At 38.2% G+C, this 24,998-nt stretch overlaps 1 protein-coding gene across 3 annotated transcripts in view; it reads right to left on the bottom strand.

Annotated features, from left to right (window-relative positions):
- Atr (ATR serine/threonine kinase) overlaps positions 1 to 24,998 on the bottom strand; it is a 141,200-nt gene that overhangs the window by 59,996 nt on the left and 56,206 nt on the right. For all 3 annotated transcript variants that reach the window (XM_045136479.1, XM_045136478.1, XM_045136480.1), the window contains 9 exons: positions 24,539 to 24,745; positions 22,404 to 22,517; positions 20,330 to 20,445; positions 16,842 to 16,962; positions 13,821 to 13,958; positions 11,516 to 11,717; positions 10,243 to 10,421; positions 4,529 to 4,693; positions 1,592 to 1,683 (listed from right to left, as the gene is read on the bottom strand). In XM_045136479.1, coding sequence (XP_044992414.1) covers positions 1,592 to 1,683; positions 4,529 to 4,693; positions 10,243 to 10,421; positions 11,516 to 11,717; positions 13,821 to 13,958; positions 16,842 to 16,962; positions 20,330 to 20,445; positions 22,404 to 22,517; positions 24,539 to 24,745 — 1,334 coding nt within the window. The remainder of the gene's footprint in view (positions 1 to 1,591; positions 1,684 to 4,528; positions 4,694 to 10,242; positions 10,422 to 11,515; positions 11,718 to 13,820; positions 13,959 to 16,841; positions 16,963 to 20,329; positions 20,446 to 22,403; positions 22,518 to 24,538; positions 24,746 to 24,998) is intronic.

Raw genomic sequence — 24,998 nt, forward strand, 5'->3', positions numbered from 1 at the left:
TTGAGACTACTACATAGTAAATTCCAGGTCAGCCTGAGCTACAGTGAGATCCTACCTAAAAAAAAAAAAAAGAAAGAAAGAAAAAGAAAAGAAAGAAGGTATTTGGTTTTACAGAAAACTGGCTTCAACAGATGCACAAGGGGGCACATGCATCTGGAGTTCATCTGCAGTGGCTGGAAGCCCTGGCATGCCCATTCTCTCTCTCTCTCTCTGTTTCTCTGTCAAATAAATAAAAATATTTTTTTTAAAGAAAAAAAAAAAAGAAAAGTGGCTTTTAGAACAGAACTCTTGGGCTGGAGAGATAGGTAAGGTGCTTACAAAGAAAAAGGACCCAGGTTTGACTCCCCAATACCCACATAAAGCCAGATGCACAAGCTAGCACATGTGTCTGTAGTTCCTTTGCAGTGGTTGGAGTCCCTGGTGTGCCCATTCTCTCTCTATTTGCCATCTCTTCCCTGTCTCTCTCCCTTTCTCAAATAAATAAATAAAATATTAAAAAAAGAAACAGAACGCTTTTCCACATTAATCTTTTAACTGGAAGAACTTTTTTTTGGAAGGGGTGTGTTTCAAGGTAGGGTCTCACTCTAGCCCAGGATGACCTGGAATTCACTATGTAGTCTGAGATTTGCCTTGAACTCACAGTGATCCTCCTACCTCTGCCTCCCAAGTGCTGGGACTAAAGGCGTGCACCAACACGCCTGGCAAGAACCTTTTATTTTTTTAAAGCTAACACTCATTTTATTTTGATTTATTCATTTAACAGAGAAAGGTGGTAGGGGGGAATGGGCATGACAGGGCCTCTAGCCACTGCACACGAACTCCAGACGCATGTGCCCCTAGTGCATCTTGCTAACGTGGGTCCTGGGGAATCGAGCCTGGGTCCTTTGGCTTTGCAGGCAAACACCTTAACCGCTAAGCCATCCTGCAAGCCCCAGCTTTTTAATTTCAATCTTTGTCACAAAAAATTATTTTGGGAGACTGAAGAGATGACTCAGCAGTTAAAGGTGCTTGCTTGCAAAGCCCGCTTGCTAGCCATGGTTTAGTTCTCCAGTATCCACATAAAGCTATGATGCACAAAGTGGCACATGTGTTTAAAGTTTGCACTGGTAAGAGCCTCTGGTGTGCCCATTCTCTCTGTCTCTCCTCTCAAATAAATAAACATTTTTAAATTTCATATTTGGTATAATTTATAAGAAATCCATATTCTTTAGGAAATGAAGACTATTTTCATATTTATAAAACTTTTAGAGTAAAATAAGATGCATAGTAGTAGTCCATAAGTCACTCAAAGTTCTCTACTATACTTCTGGTACAGAAAGTAACTGGCATTAATGCTTAGGCAGATCTCATACTTTCTTCAGGCTTAGGAAATATCCATGTGAGTCTTATTAGTGGAAGATGAGCCCTGGAAAGTTCTTGCCTTAAGGAAAAATCTAATACAAGGATGACTCCTTCATGAAAAAAACTTTTTTTGTATTCAACTACAACACCATAAGAACATTTAAGACATTTCTTTAGTCTACTCAACTTATAATTCACAAAAGTTCCCACTCAAAATAATCAAAGAAAATTATTTTTAATAAAGCATTACCTGTTAGCATGCACTCCATTCACCTGAGTTATTACAGTAGAAAGCTGACCAAGACCTAACATGGACTTCACTACACCATGATAATGAATGATCTAGAAATTTAAAAATATTTTAGATATTAATTATCATTTTCAGTATATCTTGGGGAATAAGAACAGTTCAGTTATTTAGTAAAAATACTACTTGCCAGGCATGGTGGCACATGCCTTTAGTCCCAGCACTTGGGTGGGGTAGGTAGGAGGAACACTAAGTTGGAGGGCAGCCTGCGACTACATAACAAATTCCATGTCAGCCTGGGCTACAGCAAGATTCTACTTCAAAAAACCAAAAGAAAAGAAAAATTACTATTTGTTTGCCTCATTGTATCTACTTTATGTGTTTGGCTACATGGCAAGCCTCACTATCAATGTGTGGTTTTTTTTTTTTTTTTTTTTGTTCGTCAAGGTAGGGTCTCACTCTAGCCCAGGCTGACCTGGAATTCACTAGGTAGTCTCAGGGTGGCCTTGAACTCATGGCAATCCTCCTACCTCTGCTCCCAAGTGCTGAGATTAAAGGTGTGCACCACCACATCTGGTTAACACTTTAACATTCTGAAAGGAATATTAAAAAATAAAAGATAACCTAAAACCATCTCAAACTGAATTTCTTATAATTTTCTAGTTTTGCTCTAAGTTTTTATCAGACCAAACATAAAAATATAAGACTGTACAACATCTTTAATATCCTTTAAAGGTTGTCATTTTTTATAAGAATCAAGTAAAAGGATATAATGTAATTGATATAGATTTTTATGAGGTTTAGTAACTAAAAGGTTAAATATTATTACATATATATTTTGATTGTTTCTTTTTGAATTTTTTTTTTTTTGGAGTTAGAATTTTACTCTAGCCAAAACTGACCTGGAACTCACTCTATGGCCCAGGCTGGCCTCAAATCCTCGACTTTAGCCTCCCAAGTGCTGGGATTAAAGATGTGCACGACCATGCTTGGCTAACAATATGATATTCTTTAAGACTAAAAACAAAATTATTAAAAACAAAGGTCTTATATAGTGAACTTCTGAGAAAATAAAACAGCCTTGTCAAAGTTCTAAAGAATAAAATTTGGAGAGGACAGAAGCAATGATTCTGACTTCCTTTCCTATCCTGGCAAATAGATTACCTCCATCAGTTCAGCAATTCCTTTTTAATTTATCTATCTATCTATCTATCTATCTATCTATTTATTTATTTTTGATTTTTCAAGGTAGTGTCTCACACTAGCCCAGGATGACCTGAAATTATTATGTAGTCTCAGGCTGGCCTCAAACTCACAGTGATCCTCTAACCTTTGCCACCTGAGTGCTGGGATTAAAGGCACGCGCCACCATGCCCAGGTATTATCTATTTTTTATGGTAGGGTTTCACTCTAGGCAAGGCTGACCCGGAATTCACTCTATATTTATTCCCTCACTGACCTCAAACTTGCAGTGATCCTCCCCCCTGACTCCTGAGTGCTGGGATCATTGGGGTGGGGAGGGTGCCACTATATACCCAGCACTAAGCTTTATACTCTTAAGAGCAAGTTGAAATTCTCTTCATTTTAGTTATAAACTACACATCTTAAAATGCATATATTCCATAGGAAATTTCAGTGATTTGAGAATTTCTATTCCAAATGTCTAGAAATTTGACATTGGAAAGGACTTCCAAGCTCATCTTTGGGTAGTGCATCTCTCTACTTCTATCAGTCAAAAACCTGAGGCTGGGCTGGACAGATGGCTTAGCAGTTAAGGCATTTGCCTACGAAGCCAAAAGACCCAGGTTCAATACCCCAGGACCCACATAAGCTAGTGGCATATGTATTTGGAGTTGGTTTACAGTGGCTAAATGCCCTAGCATGCCTATTCTCTCTCTCTCTCTCTCAATCTCTCTCAAATAAATGAAATAAAATAAACTTTAAAAATATTTTAAGCCAGGCATGGTGGCACACATCTTTAATCCCAGCACAGCACACAGGAGGCAGAGGTAGGAGGATTGCCATGAGTTCGAGGCCACCCTGAGACTATATACTGAATTCTAGGTCACGGGTTAGAGTGAGACTACCTTGAAAACCACAAAAGATAAAGTGCTGAATAGCATCACCTTTACATAAAAACAAACTGTTCATAGACAATAAATAAATAAAATAAATGACTTTAAAAATATTTGAAAAAGCAAGGCATGGTGGCACACGCCTTTAATCCCACCACTCAGGAGGCAGAGGTAGGAGGGTCATCTTGAGTTCGTGGCCACCCAGAAACTACATAGTGAATTCCAGGTCAGCCTAGACTAAAGTGAAACCCTACCTCAAAAAACAAAAAACAAAAAACAAAAACAAAAACAAAAAAAAAAAAAACAGGGCTGGAGAGATGGCTTAGTGGTTAAGCGCTTGCCTGTGAAGCCTTAAGGCCCCAGTTCGAGGCTTGATTCCCCAGGACCCATGTTAGCCAGATGCACAAGGTGGCGCATGCATCTGAAGTTTGTTTGCAGTGGCTGGAAGCCCTGGAATGTCCGTTCTCTCTCCCTCTCTCTCTCTCTCTCTGCCACTTTCTCTGTCACTCTCAAATAAATAGATAAAAATTTTAAAATATATATTTTAAAAAAGGAGGCTGGCTGAGGAGATGATTCAGCAGTTAAAGATGCTTGCTTGCAAGCCTACTAACCCTAATTCAATAGTACCCACATAAAGCCAGATACACACAAAATAGCACATGCATCTGGAGTTTGAGAAGCAAGAGGCCTTGGCATGCCCATTCTCTTTCCCTTTCTCTCAAATAAATAAATTAAAAGCCCCTGATGCTGAATGTTGAATAGTTTCCAGACACAGTATGACACTGGTGGAGATGGTACTAAAACATAAGTTCTCAGAACTCTAATTTAGCATTCTTTTCAAGGTGCTTTTTAATTGTTATCTTACCTGATCTGGTTCTAGCTGAATAGCTCTGTCATAGCAAGCAGTGGCATCCCTGAGCAAGCCAATGCTTTCATGTTCCAGGATCTGCTCTTTCAGAGATGGCTCTGCTTTTCGAATTGCACTTACTCCAGCCACTCCATCTGGCTCATGCATAGCAGCATATAATTTCTTTTTTCAGCCATTAAAAAAAAATAATAATAAATGAAGTCATAACTGTAAGTACACATGACAGAAATAGCAGTTAAGACATTTTTATTAAAATAGTAAGAGTAAGAATTTGTTCCAACACACAGTCACAATAGACATATTCCCTAGTTTCAGGTATGCAATTACCACAATACTTTTATTCTGCTAATTTACATTAGCAACTAAGATCATGAGGTCTACAAAGAACCTCAAAGTTCTAAGGTGATTTATTTTATTGTATGTTTTTATTTTTTATTTGTAAGCAGAGAGAGACAGACAAACAGAGAGAATGTCACAGACAGAGGATGGATGTACCAGGCAGGACTTCCAGCCACTGAAAATGAACTCTAGATGCATATTCTACTTAGTGCATCTGGCTTTATGTAGGTTCTGGAAAATTGAACCCAGATTGTTAGGTTTTACAGGCAAGTACCTTTACTGCTGAGACATCTCTCCCTCCAGCCCAAAGTTTTTTTTTTTTTTTTTTTTTTTCCCAAAGTAGTGTTTCACTCTAGCTCAGGCTGACCTGGAATTCACTATGCAGTCTCAGGGTGACCTCAAACTCATGGCGATCCTCCTACCTCTGCCTCCTGAGTGCTGGGATTAAAGGTGTGTGCCACCACACCCAGCCAAAGTTTTTTGTTTTTAAGGTAGGGTCTCACTCTAGTTCAGATTGGCCTGGAACTCTGTAGCACCGAATTTACAACCTCGAACTCACAGCTACCCTCCTACTTCAGTCTCCTGAATACCACCACACCTGGCTAAGGACCTCAAAGTTCTAAAAAAAAATTCTTTTTTGTTTTTGTTTTCTTTGAGAGAGGGTCTTGCTCAAGTCCAGGCTGACCTGGAATTCACCCTGCAGTCTCAGGGTGGCCTTGAATTTATCCTCCTACCTCTACCTCTTGAGTGCTGGGATTAAAAACATGTACCACCATGCTCAGCTTGAAACTCTTTTTGACTCCAACTTGAAATAGATTCATTCTTAGGCTGGAGAGATGGCTTAATGGTTAAGGAGCTAGCTTACAAAGCCATAGGACCCAGATTCGATTTTCCAGGACCTACATAAGCAGATGTTAATGGTGGCACATCCATCTGAAGTTTGTTTCCAGTGGCCGGAGGCCCTGGCATGCCCATTCTCTCTTTCTCTCAAATAAATAAATAAAAATATAACAAAAATATTCTTTGGACTATGTTTATAGTATTTTATAACATTCTAAATGATTTATGATTTAAATTTTTAAATAATTTAACATACTGGTATTAAGATAACTTTAACTTGTGATCCACATCTAAATCCTATCCCAGCACTTGATGAGCAGAGGCAAGAAGATAAAGAGAACAGGCTATAATAGTGAGTTTGGGACTAGCCTGTTCTATAAGAACTATTTTTAAAAAGGGAGAGGGGAATAGGCTGAAAGGAAATATTTAGATTAAAGATAAAAAGTTGGAAAGCAAGCCAGTAGCACACACTTTTAATCCCAGCACTTGGGAGGCAGAGGTAGGAGAATCACCATGAATTCAAGGCCACCCTAAGTCTACATAGTGAATTCAAGGTCAGCCTGAGCTAGAGTGAAACACTACCTGGGGGGGGGGGGGGAGTTAGAAAACAACACAATGTTATTCTTTAAAGACAGAGGGGAAAAAAAATCCAAGAAGTAAATAGAGAAACAAGGAAGCCAAGGATGGAGACTAGAGCTTCTATATTTAGAGGAAGCAATGGCAAATGAAACTGACAGGAGAAATTGAGAATAAAACCGTAATATCTTACTAGGTAAGATAATAACTGAAAAGCAAATGGGCCTTGAACTTTTTATGTTGCCAAGGATGACCTTCACTTGTGCTCCTAAGTGTTAAGATTAAGTGTGTACCACCATGTGGCTAAAAGCAAACATCTTAATGTAAAAAGGAATAGTCACATGATACTGTGAGATTAAGAAAAGAAGGACTAGGGCTGCAGAGATGGCTTAGTGGTTAAGTGCTTGCCTGTGAAGCCTAAGGACCCTAGTTCAAGGTTCGATTCCCCAGGACCCATGTTAGCCAGATGCACAAGGGGATGCACACACCTGGAGTTTGTTTGCAGTGGCCGGAAGCTTTGGAGCACACATTTCCTCTCCTCTCTCTCTATCTGCCTCCTTCTCTCTCTGTTGCTCTCAAATAAATAAAAATAAACAAGCAAACAAAAAAAAGAAAAGAAGGACTAGAAAACTTCTGTTGGACTTGGTAACATAGAGGCCACTGATCTTTTTGGCAAGAGTAACATCAAATCAAGAGACAGATGGGCTTGGAACCCAGCACTTGGGAAGCAGAGGCAGGAGGATCAGGAGTTTACTCTTGGCTCCATAGCTTGAGACCAGCCACAAAAAAATGTTGTTAAAAGAAAGGAAGGAAGGAAAGGGAAAGGGAGGAAAGGGGGAGGAAGAGGGAAAGCAAGACAAGAACAAAGAAAGCAAGAGAGGGGGGAGGGTGGGAGGGAAGGAGTGAAAGCAAAGAAGGAAGGGACAAAGGAAGAAACAAGAGATAGAAAAGGGGAGAGGAGAAAGAGGGAGGGAGGGAGGGAGGGAGGAAAGGAAGGAAGGAAGGAAGGAAGGAAGGAAGGAAGGAAGGAAGGAAGGAAGGAAGGAAGGAAGAAGAAAAGGAGAGGGAGACAGAGAAAAGTGAATGCGAAATGAAACTAATATAGGTTGACAGAAAATTTTGGTCTTCGTGGTGTTTTTTTGTTGTTGTTGTTGTTTTTTGTTTTTCCAAGGCAGCATCTCACTTTAGCGCAGACTGGCCTGGAATTCACTGTGTAGTCTGAGGGTAGCCTCAAACTCATGGTGACCCTCCTACCTCTGCCTCTCAAGTGCTGGGATTAAAAGCATGTGTGCCACTACAGCTAGCTCTTTTTTTTTTTTTTATAATGAGAATGAGAAAGAGAATTGGCACACTAGGGCCTCCAGCCATTGCAATCAAACTCCAGATGGGTGTGCCACCTTGTGCGTCTGGCTTACTTGGAATCTTGGGAGTTGAACATGGGTACTTAGGCTTTGCAGTCAAGTGCTTCAACCACTAAGCCATTTCTCCAGCCCTAGAAAATTCTTTCCAAAGCTGACTGTGAAGAGAAACTAGAGATAGGACATGGCTGAAGCAGGATATAAAGATAAATTAGGGCTGGAGAGATGGCTTAGTGGTTAAGCGCTTGCCTGTGAAGTCTAAGGACCCCGGTTGGAAACTCAATTCCCCAGGACCCACGTTAGCCAGATGCACAAGGGGGCGCATGCGTCTGGAGTTTGTTTGCAGTGGCTGGTGGCCCTGGCACGCCCATTCTCTCTCTCTCCCTCTTTCTCTGTCTGTCACTCTCAAATAAATAAATAAAAGTAAAAAATATAAAAAATAAAGATAAATTATAAGAAAAAATTAAAACATAATTAAGAATTATAAAAACTGGGCTGGAGATAGCTTAGTGGTTAAGACACTTGCCTGCAAAGCTAAAGGACCCTGGTTCGACTCCCTAGGACTCACATAAGCCACAGGCACAAGGCGGCACATGCGTCTGGAGTTCATTTGCAGAGGCTGGAGGCCCTAGCATGCCCATATTCTCTCTCTCACTTGCTCTCTATCGCAAGTAAACAAATTTTTAAAAAAGAATTATAAAAACTCTTTAACCCCTAGAACATGTCTACCTGCTCTATAATATACTCTGGATAGAAAGAGAAATTAATCACCACAGTGTATAAAGAAATATCTGAAGCCATGTGTGGTGGCACATGCCTTTAATCCCAGCACTGGAAAGGAAGAGGTAGGCAGATCACTGTGAGTTTGAGGCTACCCTTGGACTACATAATGAATTCCAGGTCAGCCTCTGCTTGAGTGAGACCCTACGTCCAAAAACCAAAAAAGTAAAAACTAAAAAAGAAATATCTGAATAATGAATTCTTTGAAGAACACAGTACAAGGACTGAATTTTGGCAGAAAAGCATCTTCTTTAGGAGTAACAGAAAGAAGGAAAAATAATTTGGTGTAGATTTGGCTTCTGTTTTCCTAACGAAGTCAATGATTGTCTGTTGAGATTGAGGTAAACACAATGAAAGGAAGACATAAACTAGTCATTCTTGAGGAAAGGGCAAATAGGCTTACTAGAGAAAGACAGAAGAACCTAAGATTAAAGATGACTAAGGTCAAGGATTTAAAGTGAAATCAACAATTAAACTTATCTTGTACTTTCTCTCCAGCAATGTTCAATTGCTTCCATGCAGACACTAGGAAGCCAGATGGGTGAGTTTATATAGGGTTGGAATTTTTCAATGTGAATACAAAACAATGGCAGGGAAAACAAGGTTACTGAACCCACACACAATGTAGGTAAAAAGGAACACCAAGATGGAAAGGGGCTCGAATTCACCCTACAAGTCACTAATTTTTTATTTATTTATTTTTTTGGTTTTTCGAGGTAGGGTGTTACTCTAGCCCAGGCTGACCTGGAATTCACTATGGAGTCTCAGGGTGGCCTCGAACTCAGGGCAATCCTCCTACATCTGCCTCCCAAGTGCTGGGATTAAAAGCATGTGCCACCATGCCTGGCTAATTTTTCTGTTTTAAGACAAGGTCTCATATGTACCCCAAGATGGCAGGCACTAATCTCACAGCAACCTCCTGAGTACTAGGGCATAGGTATGTGCCACCATGCGTGAAATATTTGTGTTTTTAGCTTATATTTTGTGGTCCTTGGGATCAAAAGAGCCTTCGGCATGCTAGGCAAATGTTCTACTACTGAGCTACAACCTTTGTCCACTTTCCAGTTCCTTTTTCTTTTTCCTGAAAATATTCCACCAGTCTTCATCTCTTACGTAATTCTATTAACTTAGTTCCACTTGCTTCATCTTTCTTTTCTTTCTGAGATAGCCATAATATGATAAACCAAACCATTATTTCACCACCATTCTCACATTTCCATATTCACCCCGATACTCAGTCCCATCCTTCTCACAAGGAGAATAATAATAGTTTAAATCATATCCCTTTAAGCTCTTCTTCCACAGCTATTAAAGGCATTTAGTTAAAATGACATTGTGACCATACTCCTCTAATTGACACTCTCTAAAAAGGTAGAACAATTTAAAAAGTTCTCTATGATTTGTGATCTTTCCTCTACCCAAAGCTCTTATCTCCCTTTACCATTCTAAAACTGACATTTTACTCTTTACATATACTATGGTCTTTCTTAACTCCACAAAGATGTCCTAGCTAACTATCACTGGTTACTTAAACATCATTTCCTAAAAGTTACTCCTAGATCCCTCGTCTTCCCCATGCTCGTCTCTCACTCCAACCCATATGAGGATGAGTGTCCTTCCTCTGGGCAAATCTGTATCATTTGTAACACAATACTTAAGATATTATATCAAATTGATGCTTATCAATTTCAAAGCATATAAAATGCTACAAATATTTAACATCTAGCACAGCATTTAAAACAATCAATAAAATGAGCAATCACCATAAAAAATTGCTAATATTATTTTACTATTAAATTCACTGCATTAATTTCAAACCTGTAGAAATCCAAGATGCTTTTGAATATTTTGCTTCTTTTCTGTAATAAATGATTCGAAGTGCATTACAGCTCGTGTGTATGCTTTGGAGCGAAAGGAAGCTACTGCCAGAGTATCCTGAGGTATAAGGTCTAGAAATCGAGTCACACTCTGATAGTCTTCAAAATTCACACTTGGTGCTAGTTTTTAAAAAATATAAAAATTTAAAAATATTAAAGTATTTAACTTAAATTTCCTTTGTTAAGTAATCTAAATTATTAAGGTATCATATTTAGGATTTAACTAAAAACAAGATGATTGTTCAGAGGGTCTTGCTGCAACTCTACCATTATTGCTTACTTTACTTTGGATAGTATTAACTCACTGAGCCTTTGTTTCTCATCTGTAAAAGGAAGCTAGTGGTATCTGTCTCACCTTCCTTGCAATTGTTGTTTTCATGGCTAAATGTAACCGATTATTAAATATTAAGAAGTTGTAAAGATGATAAAAAATATATAAAATCAGTTATTATTTACAATTGATGACAGTAAAACATATAATGTAACTATTTAGTAGGGAAGTACAGAATTAGGAAATAAACTTAAAAAAAAATTTATCTATTTATTGAGAGAGAGAGACAGAGAGAGAGAGAGAGGGAAAATGGATATACCAAGACCTCCAACCACTGCAAACGAACTCTAGACACATGCACCTGGCTTACATGGGTACTGGAGAATCTGGGTTCTTATGCTTCACAGGCAAATATGTTAACCACTAAGCAATCTCTCCAGCCCAAGGACATACATTTTTTAAAGTTTATAATTTATTTTCAGTGTTAGGGATTATTGAATCTTGAGCCTAATGAGCTGAGTTTGATTACCCACATAAAGCCAGATGCACATATACCTGGATTTCATATGTTGTGGCTGGAGGCCCTCACACACCTGTTCTCTCCATTTCTTTCTTTCTCTGTTTGCAAGTAAATAAATAAAGATATATTTTTAAAATATACAAATATCCCTTTTTAAAACTAATACTGTACTGGAAAGAACTTGCCAGCAAAGCCTAATGACCCAGGTTGATCCCCCAATACCCACCCATGGAAAGCCAAATGCACAAAATGGCACAAATACGTGGAGTGCTTTGCATTGACGAGAGGCCCTAGTGCACCCATTCTCTTTCTGTCTGTCTCTGACTGTGTGCAAATGAATAAATAAATAAAACCAATACATGAATTTTACAATTGAGACAGGAAAAAGTTAATTGGTAATTAATTTAGAGAGAAAATACTCACCCATTAAGTTAACCTTATCTCGGTTTGATTTAAGTTTTTCAGCATTCAGTGTCTGAAATTTGTGCCTTGCCCACTGGGTGAGATGGTCAAGCATGGAGAACACAGTTTGTGTACTCAGTTGACACAGATCAGATACACTGTCTTGGGGACTTATGGCATGCTGGTCATCATGCTGTAGTACTGCCATAATTTCTGCATAAACCTAAAATAATTAATTTATAGTTAATAATGAATGTATGTATCATTTTATTATAATCTGACATATAAGAAGTGCAACAACTTATTTAAGAAAATCAATAAATTAAAAATAATTTTTCTCTACTTTTTTTTGTGGTTTCTTGAGGTAGAGTCTCACTCTAGCCCAGGCTGATCTGGAATTCACTATGTAGTAGCATGGTGGCCTCAAACTCAAGGTGATGCTCCTACCTGTGCCTCCCCTTGAACCTTGAACTCTTGATCCTCTGCCTCTATCTCCCAAGTGTTGGAATAATGTGTACACTACAATATCTAGTTAGGATTAACTCTTTTTACCACAAAGAAATGACCAATGCTTGAAGAGACAGGTTTATCCTCATTTGAACACTCCAATATATATATATATCTCCAAATCTCACTTGCTACCCTATATATATGGACAATTTTTATGTAGTTAAAAAGAATTTTTTTACAACTTAAAATATTTTCTGCACCATAAGAAAAAGAATCATATAAAAGGTATAAAATTCAAAATGCATAAATGATTTATAACTTGGTATTTAAGTTTAAATTTTCTATATGCAAAAGGCATAAACAAACATTAGAAAGAAACCATTCTAACTCTGCAATATTTTTCAAAATATGATTGGCAACAAATTAGTATCCACAAAAGGACAGACCTACCACATAATCGTTATTACAGTAACAGTTAAAATAAAGTATGGTACAACTATATGACAGAAGGATAGTATTATTAAATATTTTTGAAAGGGTGGCTCTTACAAGCACGTTATTAAGTAATACCCTTAAAAGGATATCATCAAAAATCAATAACAACAACAAAACCAGCTGCAGATTTTTCTTTTTCTTTTTGCATAGCTAGGAACTGACCCTATGGTGTAACATACTAGGCAAGTACTCTACCACTGAGCTCTATTCACAGCCCTCCAAATGCATTTTAATAAAAATAAATAAATAAATAAAGGTTTGAGCTGGGTGTGGTGGCATACACCTTTAATTCCAGCACTTGGGAGGCAGAGGTAGCAGAACAACTAAGAGTTCAAGGCCAGCCTAAGACTACATAGTGAATTTCAGGCCAGCCTGGACTATAACAACACCCTACCTCAAAAACAAAAACAAAAAAGGTCTGCAAAGGGGTATTTACCACAGTAGCACAGCAGTAATGGTGATGATCTGTGATAATACAAAATCAGGAATAGTAATCAAGAGGTATACTTTGATTTACTTGTTCAATTTTTAAGATTATTATAAGATGGTACTTATGGTCTTAAAAATAAACTTTAGGGGCTGGGAGAATGGTTCAACAGATAAAGGCACTGGCTTGCAAGTCAGGCTGAGTCCAATTCCCAAACCACCCACAGCAGTCAGAAGCAAAAAGTAGCATACATTTAATATTCATTTGCAACAGGAAGAGACCCTAGCATACACAAACATACACACAAATATTTTAAAAACCAATTAAAACCTGAGTGATATATGTATATGGTTAAAAAAATAAAACTATAAAAGAATGTAAAACTTTTAAAAAATCTTTTCCCTTTCCTACACTAACCCCACCGTACTGGTACTCAAGAAATATCACTATCAATAGTTTTTCTAATGTATGTCCTTCAACATGCTCTATCTATATTTGGGCATATGAACCTACTGTTTATTTTAATATTTTTGTTTATTTATTTGTGAAGAGACAGCAAGGAAGAAAAGGAGATATGGGCATGCCAGGGACTCTTGCTGGTGCAAACCAACTCCAGACACATGTGCCACTTTATGCATCTGATTCTACATGGGTTCTAGGGAACTGAATCCAGGCCAGCAGGCTTTGCAAGCAAGTACCTTTAACCACTTAGCCATCTCCCCAGCCCTGAATATATACTTCTACTTTGTTATACAAAATATTGAGTATTTCTCTAATTAAATAAAGTTTTTAAATGAGTTTGTATACTTTTAGATATGAACACACATAGCTAAACATACAGCTGCATTTCCTACCATCTTTAGCTATACTAATATTAATTATTTCAGCGAAACTCAGTTTCACATGTTCAGAAATAAGTGCCACATGTTCCCAAACCACTATCAGAACTCTCACCTCTTGCTGATCTTCCTGAGTACAACCCAACAGGACATACACTAGAATATGTGGAAGAAGATAGATGGTCACCTTGAGGTCATGTTTCATCATTATACTGCAGCAGGTGAAGATTTTACTGGCAAGCTCATGCCGAACCTGTAAACGTAAATGGTTTAGGAAAAGTGAGTAGTTTTACACATTTTATTCTATACACTGTTAATATATGACATGTGTGGTGGTTTGAATCCGGTGTCCCCCATAAACTTAGGTGTTCTGAATGCTAGGCTCCCAGCTGATGGATATTTGGGAATTAATGCCTCCTGGAGGGAATGTATTGTTGGGGGCGGGCTTAAGGGCTTTATAGCCAGGTTCCCCATGCCAGTGTTTGGCACACCCTCCTGTTGCTGTGGTCCATCTTCTGTTGGCCAGGGGGTGATGTCCACCCTCTGCTCAGGCCATCGTTTTCCCCTGCCATCGTGGAGCTTCCCCTCGAGCCTGTAAGCCAAATAAACCTCTTTTTCCCAGAAGCTGCTCTTGGTTGGGTGATTTCTACCAGCAATGCGAACCGGACTGCAACAACATGTAAGATAATTCTCCATGGCAAAGTAGGTAATCTCTGTGCAAAGAGAGATGTACACTCAAACAAGAAGGATTTCAGATCACTAATCTCTGCAGCCCCTCTAAATGTTCCCAAATGCCACAGCACACAGATGCTTCCAGGCAATTAGCTGCCAACCACTTCAGCTTACAGGGTCTCAAAGTGTTTATAGCTCTTTGTTCAATGTGTAATGTTTTCTAATATATTAACATCTCAAATTTCATTTTACTTAGCTAATGTTAAATGTAGTGTGTTAATTCCCTAAGTGAAGTGATCCTAAATTAGCACATATTTATACATTAAATAAATAATGACAACAAGCTAGGAAAAAAATAGTAGGACATTACATTACTTGTGCATAAATATTTCAAAACATGTACATCTTAAATCTACACAATTTGTCAATTTAAAGTAAAATTTTATTGACATGACTTAGCTATCAACTTATGCCCATTACTGATCTCTTAAAAATTTTAAAGTTTTTGCCAGATGCACAAAGTGGCGCACATGTCTGGAGTTCGTTTTGCAGTAGCAAGAGGCCCTAAGCATGCCCATTCTCTCTCTCTCTCTCCTTGCAAATAAATTATACATACATACATACATACATATATATATATATATATATATATATACACACACATATATACATATATATATATATATATATACGTATATATATATATATATATATATATATATGTTTTAAGTTACAGTTTTGCTCTTCAAATATAAAACCTCAAAAACAAAACAAAAAAGAATAAGTAAAATATTTGGCATTGGAAGGTATTAATATTCAAGTTTTAGTACATATTTTCAGTGTATTCATTAAAAAGTGAGAAAGCTGGGCTGGAGAGATAGCTTAGCAGTTAAGTGCTTGCCTGTGAAGCCTAAGGACCCTGGTTCGAAGCTCATTTCCCCAGGACCCACGTTAGCCAAGGGCGCACAAGTCTGGAGTTCGTTTGCAGTGGCTGGAGACCCTGGCATGCCCCTTCTCTCTATTGCTCTCTATCTTCCTCTTTCCCTGTCTGTTGCTGTTAAATAATTTTTTTTAATTAAAAAAAAATTTTTTTTAAGTGAGAAAGCCAAGGGTGGCGGCCCATGTCTTTTATCCCAGCACAAGGCCATGACTTTGAGGTTATCCTGAGACCACATAGTGAATTCCAGGTCAGCCTGGGCCAGAGTGAGACCCTAACCTCAAAAAACCAAAACAGAAAAAAAAAAGTGAGCAAATGTCTTGACATTGCCGTTTAATAGTTATTATAATGGTATATTAGCATATCAATTAGCAGAAATTTAAATTTAAGACAAAAGTTGTGGATTTCTAATAGATATGTTTTGTTAGAGCAGAGTGCTATTATGTCAAACACAAATATCACATTAGAAAAACATCCAAAATATAGCTTTGTTTCTCTATGAAATGTCACTTTTAAATATCTTCATTTTAAGTTCAAATGTATCTTCTTCAAAGGCATCATTAAAAATAATGTGTCTTGGGCCGGGCGTGGTGGCACACGCCTTTAATCCCAGTACTTGGAAGGCAGAGGTAGGAGGATTGCCATGAGTTGAAGGCCACCCTGAGACTACATAGTTAATTCCAGGTCAGCCTGGGCCAGAGTGAGACCCTACCTCAAAAAAAAGCCAAATAATAATAATAATAATAATAATAATAATAATAATAATAATAATTTATCTTGGGCTGGAGATGGCTTAGTGGTTAAGCACTTGCCTGTGAAGCCTAAGGACCCCGGTTCAAGGCTTGATTCCCCAGGACCCAAGTTAGCCAGCTGCACAAGGGGGCACATGCATCTGGAGTTCGTTTGCAGTGGCTGGAAGCCCTGGCACACCTATTCTCTCTCTCTTCCTCTCTCTCTCTCCCCTTCTATCTCACTCTCAAATAAATAAATAAAGATAAAACAAAAATAATTTATCTTAGCCAGGCATGGTGGAGTACTCCTTTAATCTCAGCACTTGGGAGGCAGAAGTAGGAGGATCACCGTGAGTTTGACGCCACCCTGAAACTATGTAGTGAATTCCAGGTCAGCCTGGGCTACAGTGAGACCCTACCTTGAAAAATTTTTTAAAAAAACAAAAACCTTTTATCTTGTTTTAATATTTTTTGACGTTTTTATTTTGTGGTACTGAGGATTAAACACAAGGTCTGGTGCATATAACAAATGGTATAGCATTCATAACCTTTAAAATTGTATTACAAATGTACATATTACATGTAGTCATTTTATAATTACATTCTATGGCAATTTGCTTGATAAAAAGTTGCTGTTTCACCAAGAAACTATTAGTAACAATAAATAGCTCTATTAGTAAAAATTACTATCATTCCCAGTATAATTTTTATTTCTGTTGGATATACTATACTTCAGGTAGATGTTCTAGTTTCCTTTCAAATTGCTGTTAACAACTTCTGAACAGAGTTCTCTTACCTTAGTTATTAGATAACCGGCCCAAGATGCTGACCATTCTGCAAAGTTATTACCTAATTTACTTAAGTAAATTGGCTTCTTTACTCCAGACCAATCTGTTGACTTCTGAGAACTCTTGTATCTGTAATTTTGAAAATAGTTACTAAAAAGTATTTATTTAGGTCTGGAGAGAGGGCTTAGCAGTTAAGGTGCTTGCCTGCAAAGCCAAAAGATCCAGGTTCTACTCCCCAGGACCCACATAAGTCATATGCACAAGGTGGCAAATGCATCTGGAGTTCATTTGCAGTGGCTGGATGCCCTGGCACACCCAATCTCTTTCTCTCTCCCCCCCTCTTCAATAAATGCATAAAGTATTTTTAAAAGTATCTATTTAGAACTTTTATAAAGTAAGCACAAGAAATTATATGCAATATGCATACTACTTCATATGCATAGTAATGTTGAAATAAAAGTTTTATAAAGCAAAAAGAGAAAGAAATTATATGCTCTTCACTAATTACCCAAGTACTGTAAGTACCACATTGTCCTTACTGCAATCTGCCTGAAGACACAATTTTCTATTCATCATAGGGTATGAGCGGCCATTTTTACATACCCCCAAGTCCATCTAAGGATCTGACTATGCCCTTCTTTCCCAGATGCTTCCAAGTTCCATCCTATTCTTGTTGCTTTGACGTTCAAGGTGCCCAGGTATCATTCTCCACTATTTGTTATAGGTATCCACCAAACTCAGACAGCTTCAGCACACTGGTCAGTGTTTTGTTTCTTCCTTAGTTTTATTATCCTGACAGACTTCAATGTCTGGCTGAACCATTTAATTAAACTTCTCAATGACTTTCTCTACTACTTAAATTATAAGAGGTCTACTCAAATCTTGTAGAAACAGAGGAGGAGGGACCCATGAGGCTCTGCCCATCTCTAAGGATCAATCGGCAGTTAATGGTTACAAGGGTAGGAGGAGACATTTGCTTCAATGGTATAGACAATAGTTAAGTTCCCGTGCTCCTGTAAATAAATGTCCCACCCTCAACCATGCTCCTGTGAGAATTGCTAAGACTCACTAGGTCAGAATAACAAACAGGGCTGGAGAGATGATCAAAACAATATTTTTATGAAATTATCAAAAATATAAATAATTATAAAAATGAATATGCTCAGAAGTAATTCTTCCAAGGCCATTCATGTAATAAGCATGTGATATAGAATACTTAAAATCAGAAAATACTTTCTAAGGCAAAATGGATCATCAAGAAAACAAAAAGAACAAATGCTAACGAGAGGCAGCCTTATTCACTGTTGGGAGTACAAAGTGATGCAGCCCACTATGTAAATCAGGGTGGAAGTTTCTCAAAAAGTTAGAAATAGATCCAGCTATACCACCCTTGGGTATAGAACCACAGGACTCTATTCTCCACTGAGACACTCGAACATCCATGTTTAGCACTGGTCTATTCACCATAGCTAGGAAATGGAATCAGCTTAAAAACAGATGCCCATCAACTAACGACTAGATAACAATATTGTGGCACATCTACACAATGGCATTTTATTCAGATATAAGAAAAAAGGAAATTATGAAATTTGCTGTTAAATGAGTGGAAGTAGAAAAGATTATACTAAATGAGGTAACCTAGGCCAAGAAAGAAAAAACACATTTGTGAATCCTAACTTTTAATAATCCTATGTGTATAAATAAGAGGGTATAAGAATGAGTATAGGATGTGAAATTGGATAGGATCCCAAGAAGGAGTGTTAGGAAGTGGGGGAGGGACCAAAGAAATGGCTCAGAGGTTAAATGTGCTTCCTGTGCAAGCAGGAAGGCATGATGAGATAGGACTGAGACCTCCTGAGTTCACATCTGTACACAGCCATGCACTTCTGTAACCCCAGTTCTGGAGGACAGCAGAGACCCAAGAATCTCTGAAGCTTATGGGTTTGTGGGCGGGGGGTGGGGGGGGGTGGGGGGTGGAGGAACCAGCAAGCTCCAGGATCAGTAAAAAAAGACTCCCTACAGAAGAGCAGGAGAACCAGACCCTCAACTTTTCACTGTGGCTAATGCAGACAAGTACATCCAACACAGTGAGTGTACAGGGTGCTGCATGGCACATGCATGTGCATACCCCCCCACACACACACACACGTCAAAAAAAAAAACAAGAAGTGGGGGAGGGCAAAAGGGCTGCTAACATGAGAGCAAAAAGGAACCTAGAGGGGGTGACAGCAGGGAAGGACAATGGAGGGAAAGAGAAGGAAAGGGAAACAAAATGGTTAAAAAAATGCTATAATCAAACCTAGTTGTTTGTATGTTAAAAAATAGGTAACTGGGCATGGTGGTACAATGCCTTTAATCTCAGCACTTGGAAGGCACAGGAGGACCACTGTTGAATTCAAGACAGCCTGGGGCTACAGAGTGAGTTTAAGATCAGCCTAGGTTAGAGTGAGACCCTACCTTGATGAAATAAAAACAAAACAAAAGTAAAGTATATGGCAAAAATATATTCATGAAGAAAAATTAGGAGGGATGAAAATCGCTAATGGGCTTGTGGACCACTTCTGAACACAAATTCATTTAAAACTTATCAAAAGTATCAAGTCATATTCAATTTATAGTCTTTCAAAGTACCATTAATGCAGAATTTTTTTTAAAGTCCTTTAAGACCCCGCAGTGAATACCAATGACCCCACCACGGGGGTACTCAGTGGAATAAGGGTGGGGTAGAGGGGGACATAAGAGTACAAACTTTTTTTATTTTTTTATTTTTATTTGAGAGTGACAGACAGAGGCAGAGAGAGAGAGAGAGAGAATGGATGTGCCAGGGCCTCCAGCCACTACAAATAAATTCTAGATGCATGTGCCATCTTGTGCATCTGGCTTACATGGGTCCTGGGGACTCGAGCCTTGAACTGGGATCCTTAGGCTTCACAGGCAAGTGCTTAACCTCTAAGCCACCTCTCCAGCCCAAGAGTATAAACATTAAAAAATATTAATAAAATTTAAGTTTAAAAAATTATTTAACTTGGATGAATTTATCTTAAATACTTAAAGCTATGGAATTTAATTCAATTAGCAAACTTCTCAATTTAACAGGAGGAGCATAAATCACTGCAAAAAATACAAGAATACATTAAAGTTATTTTTAATACTAAAAATTGTATGAAAGGCAGTAAAGTTATAAAAAATCTTGTACAGGGCTGGAGAGATGGCTTAGCGGTTAAGCACTTGCCTGTGAAGCCTAAGGACCCCGGTTCGAGGCTCGGTTCCCCAGGTCCCACGTTAGCCAGATGCACAAGGGGCGCATGCGTCTGGAGTTCGTTTGCAGAGGCTGGAAGCCCTGGTGTGCCCATTCTCTCTCTCTCCTTCTACCTGTCTTTCTCTCTGTGTCTGTCTCTCTCAAATAAATAAATTAAAAATTTAAAAAAAAAAAAGATGTAGTTTCCTTAAAAAAAAAAAAAAATCTTGTACAAATAGTTTAAATCCATCTCCATACCTAGTATTTAGATGAGGCTCTAATATCTCCCGAACATGTTCAGGAAATCTCTTCCACAGTTGGTGTCCAGGGCCATTTTTCTGCATTTCTCTACATCCATAAATGGAAAGTAATTCCTACAAATGCATGTTTTACATTTCAGTCAGTCCACGGAGAAACAGAGAAGTTAACGTAGAGCTCTGAACTTTCTTCAGTGCCTTAAGCCTCTAGCTAACTTAGGGTTACACAGCAATGGCAGCACTTGAATATGAAACCACTTTATGTAAACTATGCAATGAAATCTGACATGAACAAATTATTTTAAGCAAAATAGAAACAGGAATTTTCATTGTTTCCAAAACTACAATCCTAAGAATTTTCCTTCTTGGGCTGGGGATAGATCCTGGAGGGTCACACGTGTGCCAAGCATGTGCTCTACAACGAACTACTATGTACCCAGCCCTGATCCTTAGGACTTGATTTCTCAATTGTAATCATCATCATGAATTCCAGATCCAAATGTCTAACAAAACACAGAAACTTTTGAAGTAAACATAATATGAAGAAGGACAAAGAGCCAAACTTCAAAAAAAAGCTACATGCATAATAGTGAATTTCCATGATACCTGGATAGGCCTTAATTGTGAATTAAAAAATAAATAGTAACCACCAAGAGAGAAGTAAAAAGCATCTACAACAAACTCACAAATACCAAAACATAAACAATATGGAATAACACTCATAGTTAAACAAATGTAAACTAGTAAAATACTACTTTTCATCTGTCACACTGGCAAAGATTTAAATTATTCTAATTAGGTTGGAGAGAAGGCCTAGGTTGTTTGATTCCCACATAAAGCCAGATGAATAAAGTGGCACATGCATCTACAGTTTATTTGTAGTAGCAAGAGGCACATGTGCGCACACACGCACACACAGGAGTAAATAAAAATATTTTAAAATAAATTATTCTCCCCTACTTCCCTCCTTATTCTTAATTTTAAAATAAAAAAAAATTTAATTTTTTTGTTTATTTTTATTTATTTGAGAGCGACGGAGAGAGAAAGAGACAGAGAGAGAGAGAATGGGCGCACCAGGGCCTCCAGGCACTGCAAATGAACTCCAGATGCATGTGCCCCCTTGTGCATCTGGGTCCTGGGTAATTGAGCCTCGAACCGGGGTCCTTAGGCTTCACAGGCAAGCACTTAATCGCTAAGCCATCTCTCCAGCCCTAAAATAAAAATTTTAATGCAAACAATGTACTTGGTCTGAGACTAATTTTAACATCTAGATATTTATACTATTGATACATTCATTTGCGTATGTGTAAGGAAATATACGTATGTTCCCAAGTTAAAATTTAAAAAATGTATTTATCTTAGTTTAGTTTTTCAAGAGAGGATTTCATGTAGCCCAGGCTGCCTCAAGTTCACTATGTAACTGAGAATGACCTTGAATTCCAATTCTTCTGCCTTGAGGATTATAGGCATGCTACTCCACAGCTTTTTTGGTTGTTTGTTTTGAAAGAGAATTTCACCATGTAACCAAAGCTGGCTGGAAAGTTGCTATGTACTCCAGACTGGCCTTGAACTTGCAGTGTCTCTTTGCTTAATCCAGTGATAATAACACTTGAAGCAGGAAAGGCTGGAGGATCAGGCGCTCCAGGACAGTCTCAACTACACAGTGAGTTCCAACATACTATATATAGTTTATGTGACTGTGTCTTTCAATCTACATTTGCTTAATTCTGAGGGTTTTGTACCATCTTTTACAGTAGTACCCTCTAACATATTTACTGTAAATCTATATTACTTTGATGAGAAAGATGATAGTTAAAAGAAGTGTTTTTAACCAGGCGTGGTAGTGCACGCCTTTAATCCCAGCACTGGGAGGCAGAGGTAGGAGGATTGCTGTGAGTTCGAGGCCACCCTGAGACTACCTAGTGAATTCCAGGTCAGCCTGGGCTAGAGTGAAACCCTACCTCAAAAAACCAAAAAAAAAAAGAAGTGTTTTTATAGATACGAAGCTTATAGCTTTCTTAGTAGAAATCACTAATGCAGAGCTAGTAATGGCTACTAGATGCAAGTAGGCTTACCTGAATAGCATAAGCAGCTGAATCTTGAGCACGGCTATTATCTGCATATGCGAGGTATGCTCTTGTTAGCTCCATCAACAATCCATAGGCAAAATTTAAATCTTCTACTCCACTCTTAATAAAAGCAACAAAAAAAAATCAAAGATAACTGATATATAAACTTTCCTTAAGGTGTATTGTGTCTCCTATGGTGAAGTAAACTTAACTGTTGGGAAAGCACAGTAAAGCTCAAACTAGCTTGGTACCATGGCTTACATAATACATAGCTAAGAAGCCAGAAGTCTAAAGTATTCTAGAATCATTTAAGTTTTGAATAGTTCTGGGAATTTGTAATTTTTTTTAACCTCTATTTTTAAAAGAATGATTTTTATTTATCATTGTTCTGCATGCATGGTGTGATATGAATACTATATGCACATGTATATGCAAATGCACACATGTGCCAGAGTAAAACATGCTCCCTTCTATCACTCATCTGCAGTATTGTCTCAAGACAGTCTCTCACTCAGCATGGAGCTGCATGTTTGTTGTGGTGGTTGTCATCAGACTGGCTGACCAGCAATTCTCTCGTCTCTGCCCCACTCAGGACGGGGGTTAGAGGTATGCATGGCCATGCCTAGCTTTGACATGGATGCTAGGGATCAAACTCAGGTTTTCATGCATGCATAGCAAGCACTCTTACCCCACTGAGCCATTTCTTCATTTCTAATTTTTTATCTCTTTTTAAAAATGTATTTGCAAGCAGAGAGATACAGAGAAAAGAGGCAGACAGACAGAATGGGCGTGCCAGGGCCTCCAGCCACTACTGCAGATGCAGGTGCCATTTTGTGCATCTGGCTGTACATGGGCACAGGAGACTGAACCCCAGGTTGTCAGGCTTTGCTGGCAAGTACTTGAACTTCTGAGCCAGCACTCCAACCCTGAAATGCTTTTTTGGAATTTATTTATTTGCAAGCAGAGAGAAATAGGAGAGAGAGAGAGAATAGGTACACCAGGGTTTTAAGCCACTACAAAGAACTCCAGATGCATGTACCCCTTTGTGCATCTGGCTTTATATGGATACTGGGGAACTGAACCTGGCTACTAGGTTCTTTAGCTTTGCTAGCAAGTGCCTTAACTGATGAGAAGAGAATGGGTATGCCAGGGCTTCTAGCCACTGCAAAAAAACCCCAGGTGCATGTACCACCTTGCACATCTGGCTTTATGTGGGTACTGGAGAATCAAACACAAGTTCTTAGGCTTTGCAGGCAAGCACCTTAACGCACTGAACCCTCTCTCCAGGCCCTAGCTCCCACCTTTTTATTTTTTTTTCTTTTTTGAGGTAGGGCCTCACTCTAGCACAGACTGACCTGGGAATCACTATGTAGTCCCAGGCTGGCCTCTTGAACTTAATTTATCTCTGCCTCTTGAATGCTGGGATTAAAGGTGTGCACCACCATGCCTGGAAAGTTATTTATTTATTTGGCTTTTTTGAGGTAGGGTCTCACTCTAGCCTTGAGGCCAGCCTGAGATTGCACAGTGAATTCCAGGTCAGCCTGGACTAGCGTGAGACCCTACCTCAAAAAAACAAAACAAAACAAAAACTGTATTCATAGTAGTTCTTAAACTGCTCAAAGAGCTACTTGAGAAACTCGGAGAAATAATATAAACACTCTCCCTACATGGAGATTCACAAAGTACACTGACACATCAAAAATTCCATTTAAGGTTGGGGATATAGTTAAGTGGTAAAATGTTTGACTAGCAGCAAGACCCTGAGTTTAATTCCTAACATGAAAAAAATATCATTTTTCCACCAAATGAATTTTGAAAAAATTCATACATTAGAATACCCAGGTAAACCAGTTTTCCATGGAAAAACTAATAGCAACATTTAAACAGTAATCTTTAAATAATTAATTATGCTTTGCTTATCATAATTAGATTAGGAAGTTTTATTTTCAAAAACACAACACATTAGATTGGGCTTAAACTATTGCCTTTGACTAAAGGACTAGTACTAAAGAATAAATTCAAAAGTTACCTAAAATTTCTGATTTAAGTCAAGATATCAAGATAATACATAGTTCCTTACAAATGGAATATGTAAATTTCAATGTAGAAAAATCTTTTCATTCCAAATTACTATTACATACCACAAATGTAAGATCTTTTCCTTGGGTTTTAGTTGTTGAGAAGTCTAGTCGACCTGGATCTATTGCTCCTAGTTCTCCTAAACACTCCCCACACAGTAATCGAGCTCGAGAGTTTGCGTCCTGACAACCTTTCAGAAGCACGGTCACCAACTGTGAAATAACAGGTTCTACTGTTTCGCTATCAGTCACATATTTTACCAGTTTTTCCTAAAATAAACACAAAAAGAAGTTTACATGTAACTTCTATAAGCATACTTTTCCAAACTAGCAAAGTTAAATATACTACTGAATAAATACTGGCAAAACGAAATTTCTTCAGTCTTTCCAGTTCCTTTTTGGTGAGTTCATATAATACAGTTCACTCTATGTTCTGTATGATTAATTTTTTTTTTTTTTTTAAGTAGGGTCTTACTCTAGCTCAGGCTGACCTGGAATTCACTACGTAGTCTCAGGGTGGCCT

Source organism: Jaculus jaculus, chromosome 17 (genome assembly GCF_020740685.1).
Source record: "Jaculus jaculus isolate mJacJac1 chromosome 17, mJacJac1.mat.Y.cur, whole genome shotgun sequence".
In the NCBI taxonomy this organism is placed as follows: Eukaryota; Metazoa; Chordata; class Mammalia; order Rodentia; family Dipodidae; genus Jaculus; species Jaculus jaculus.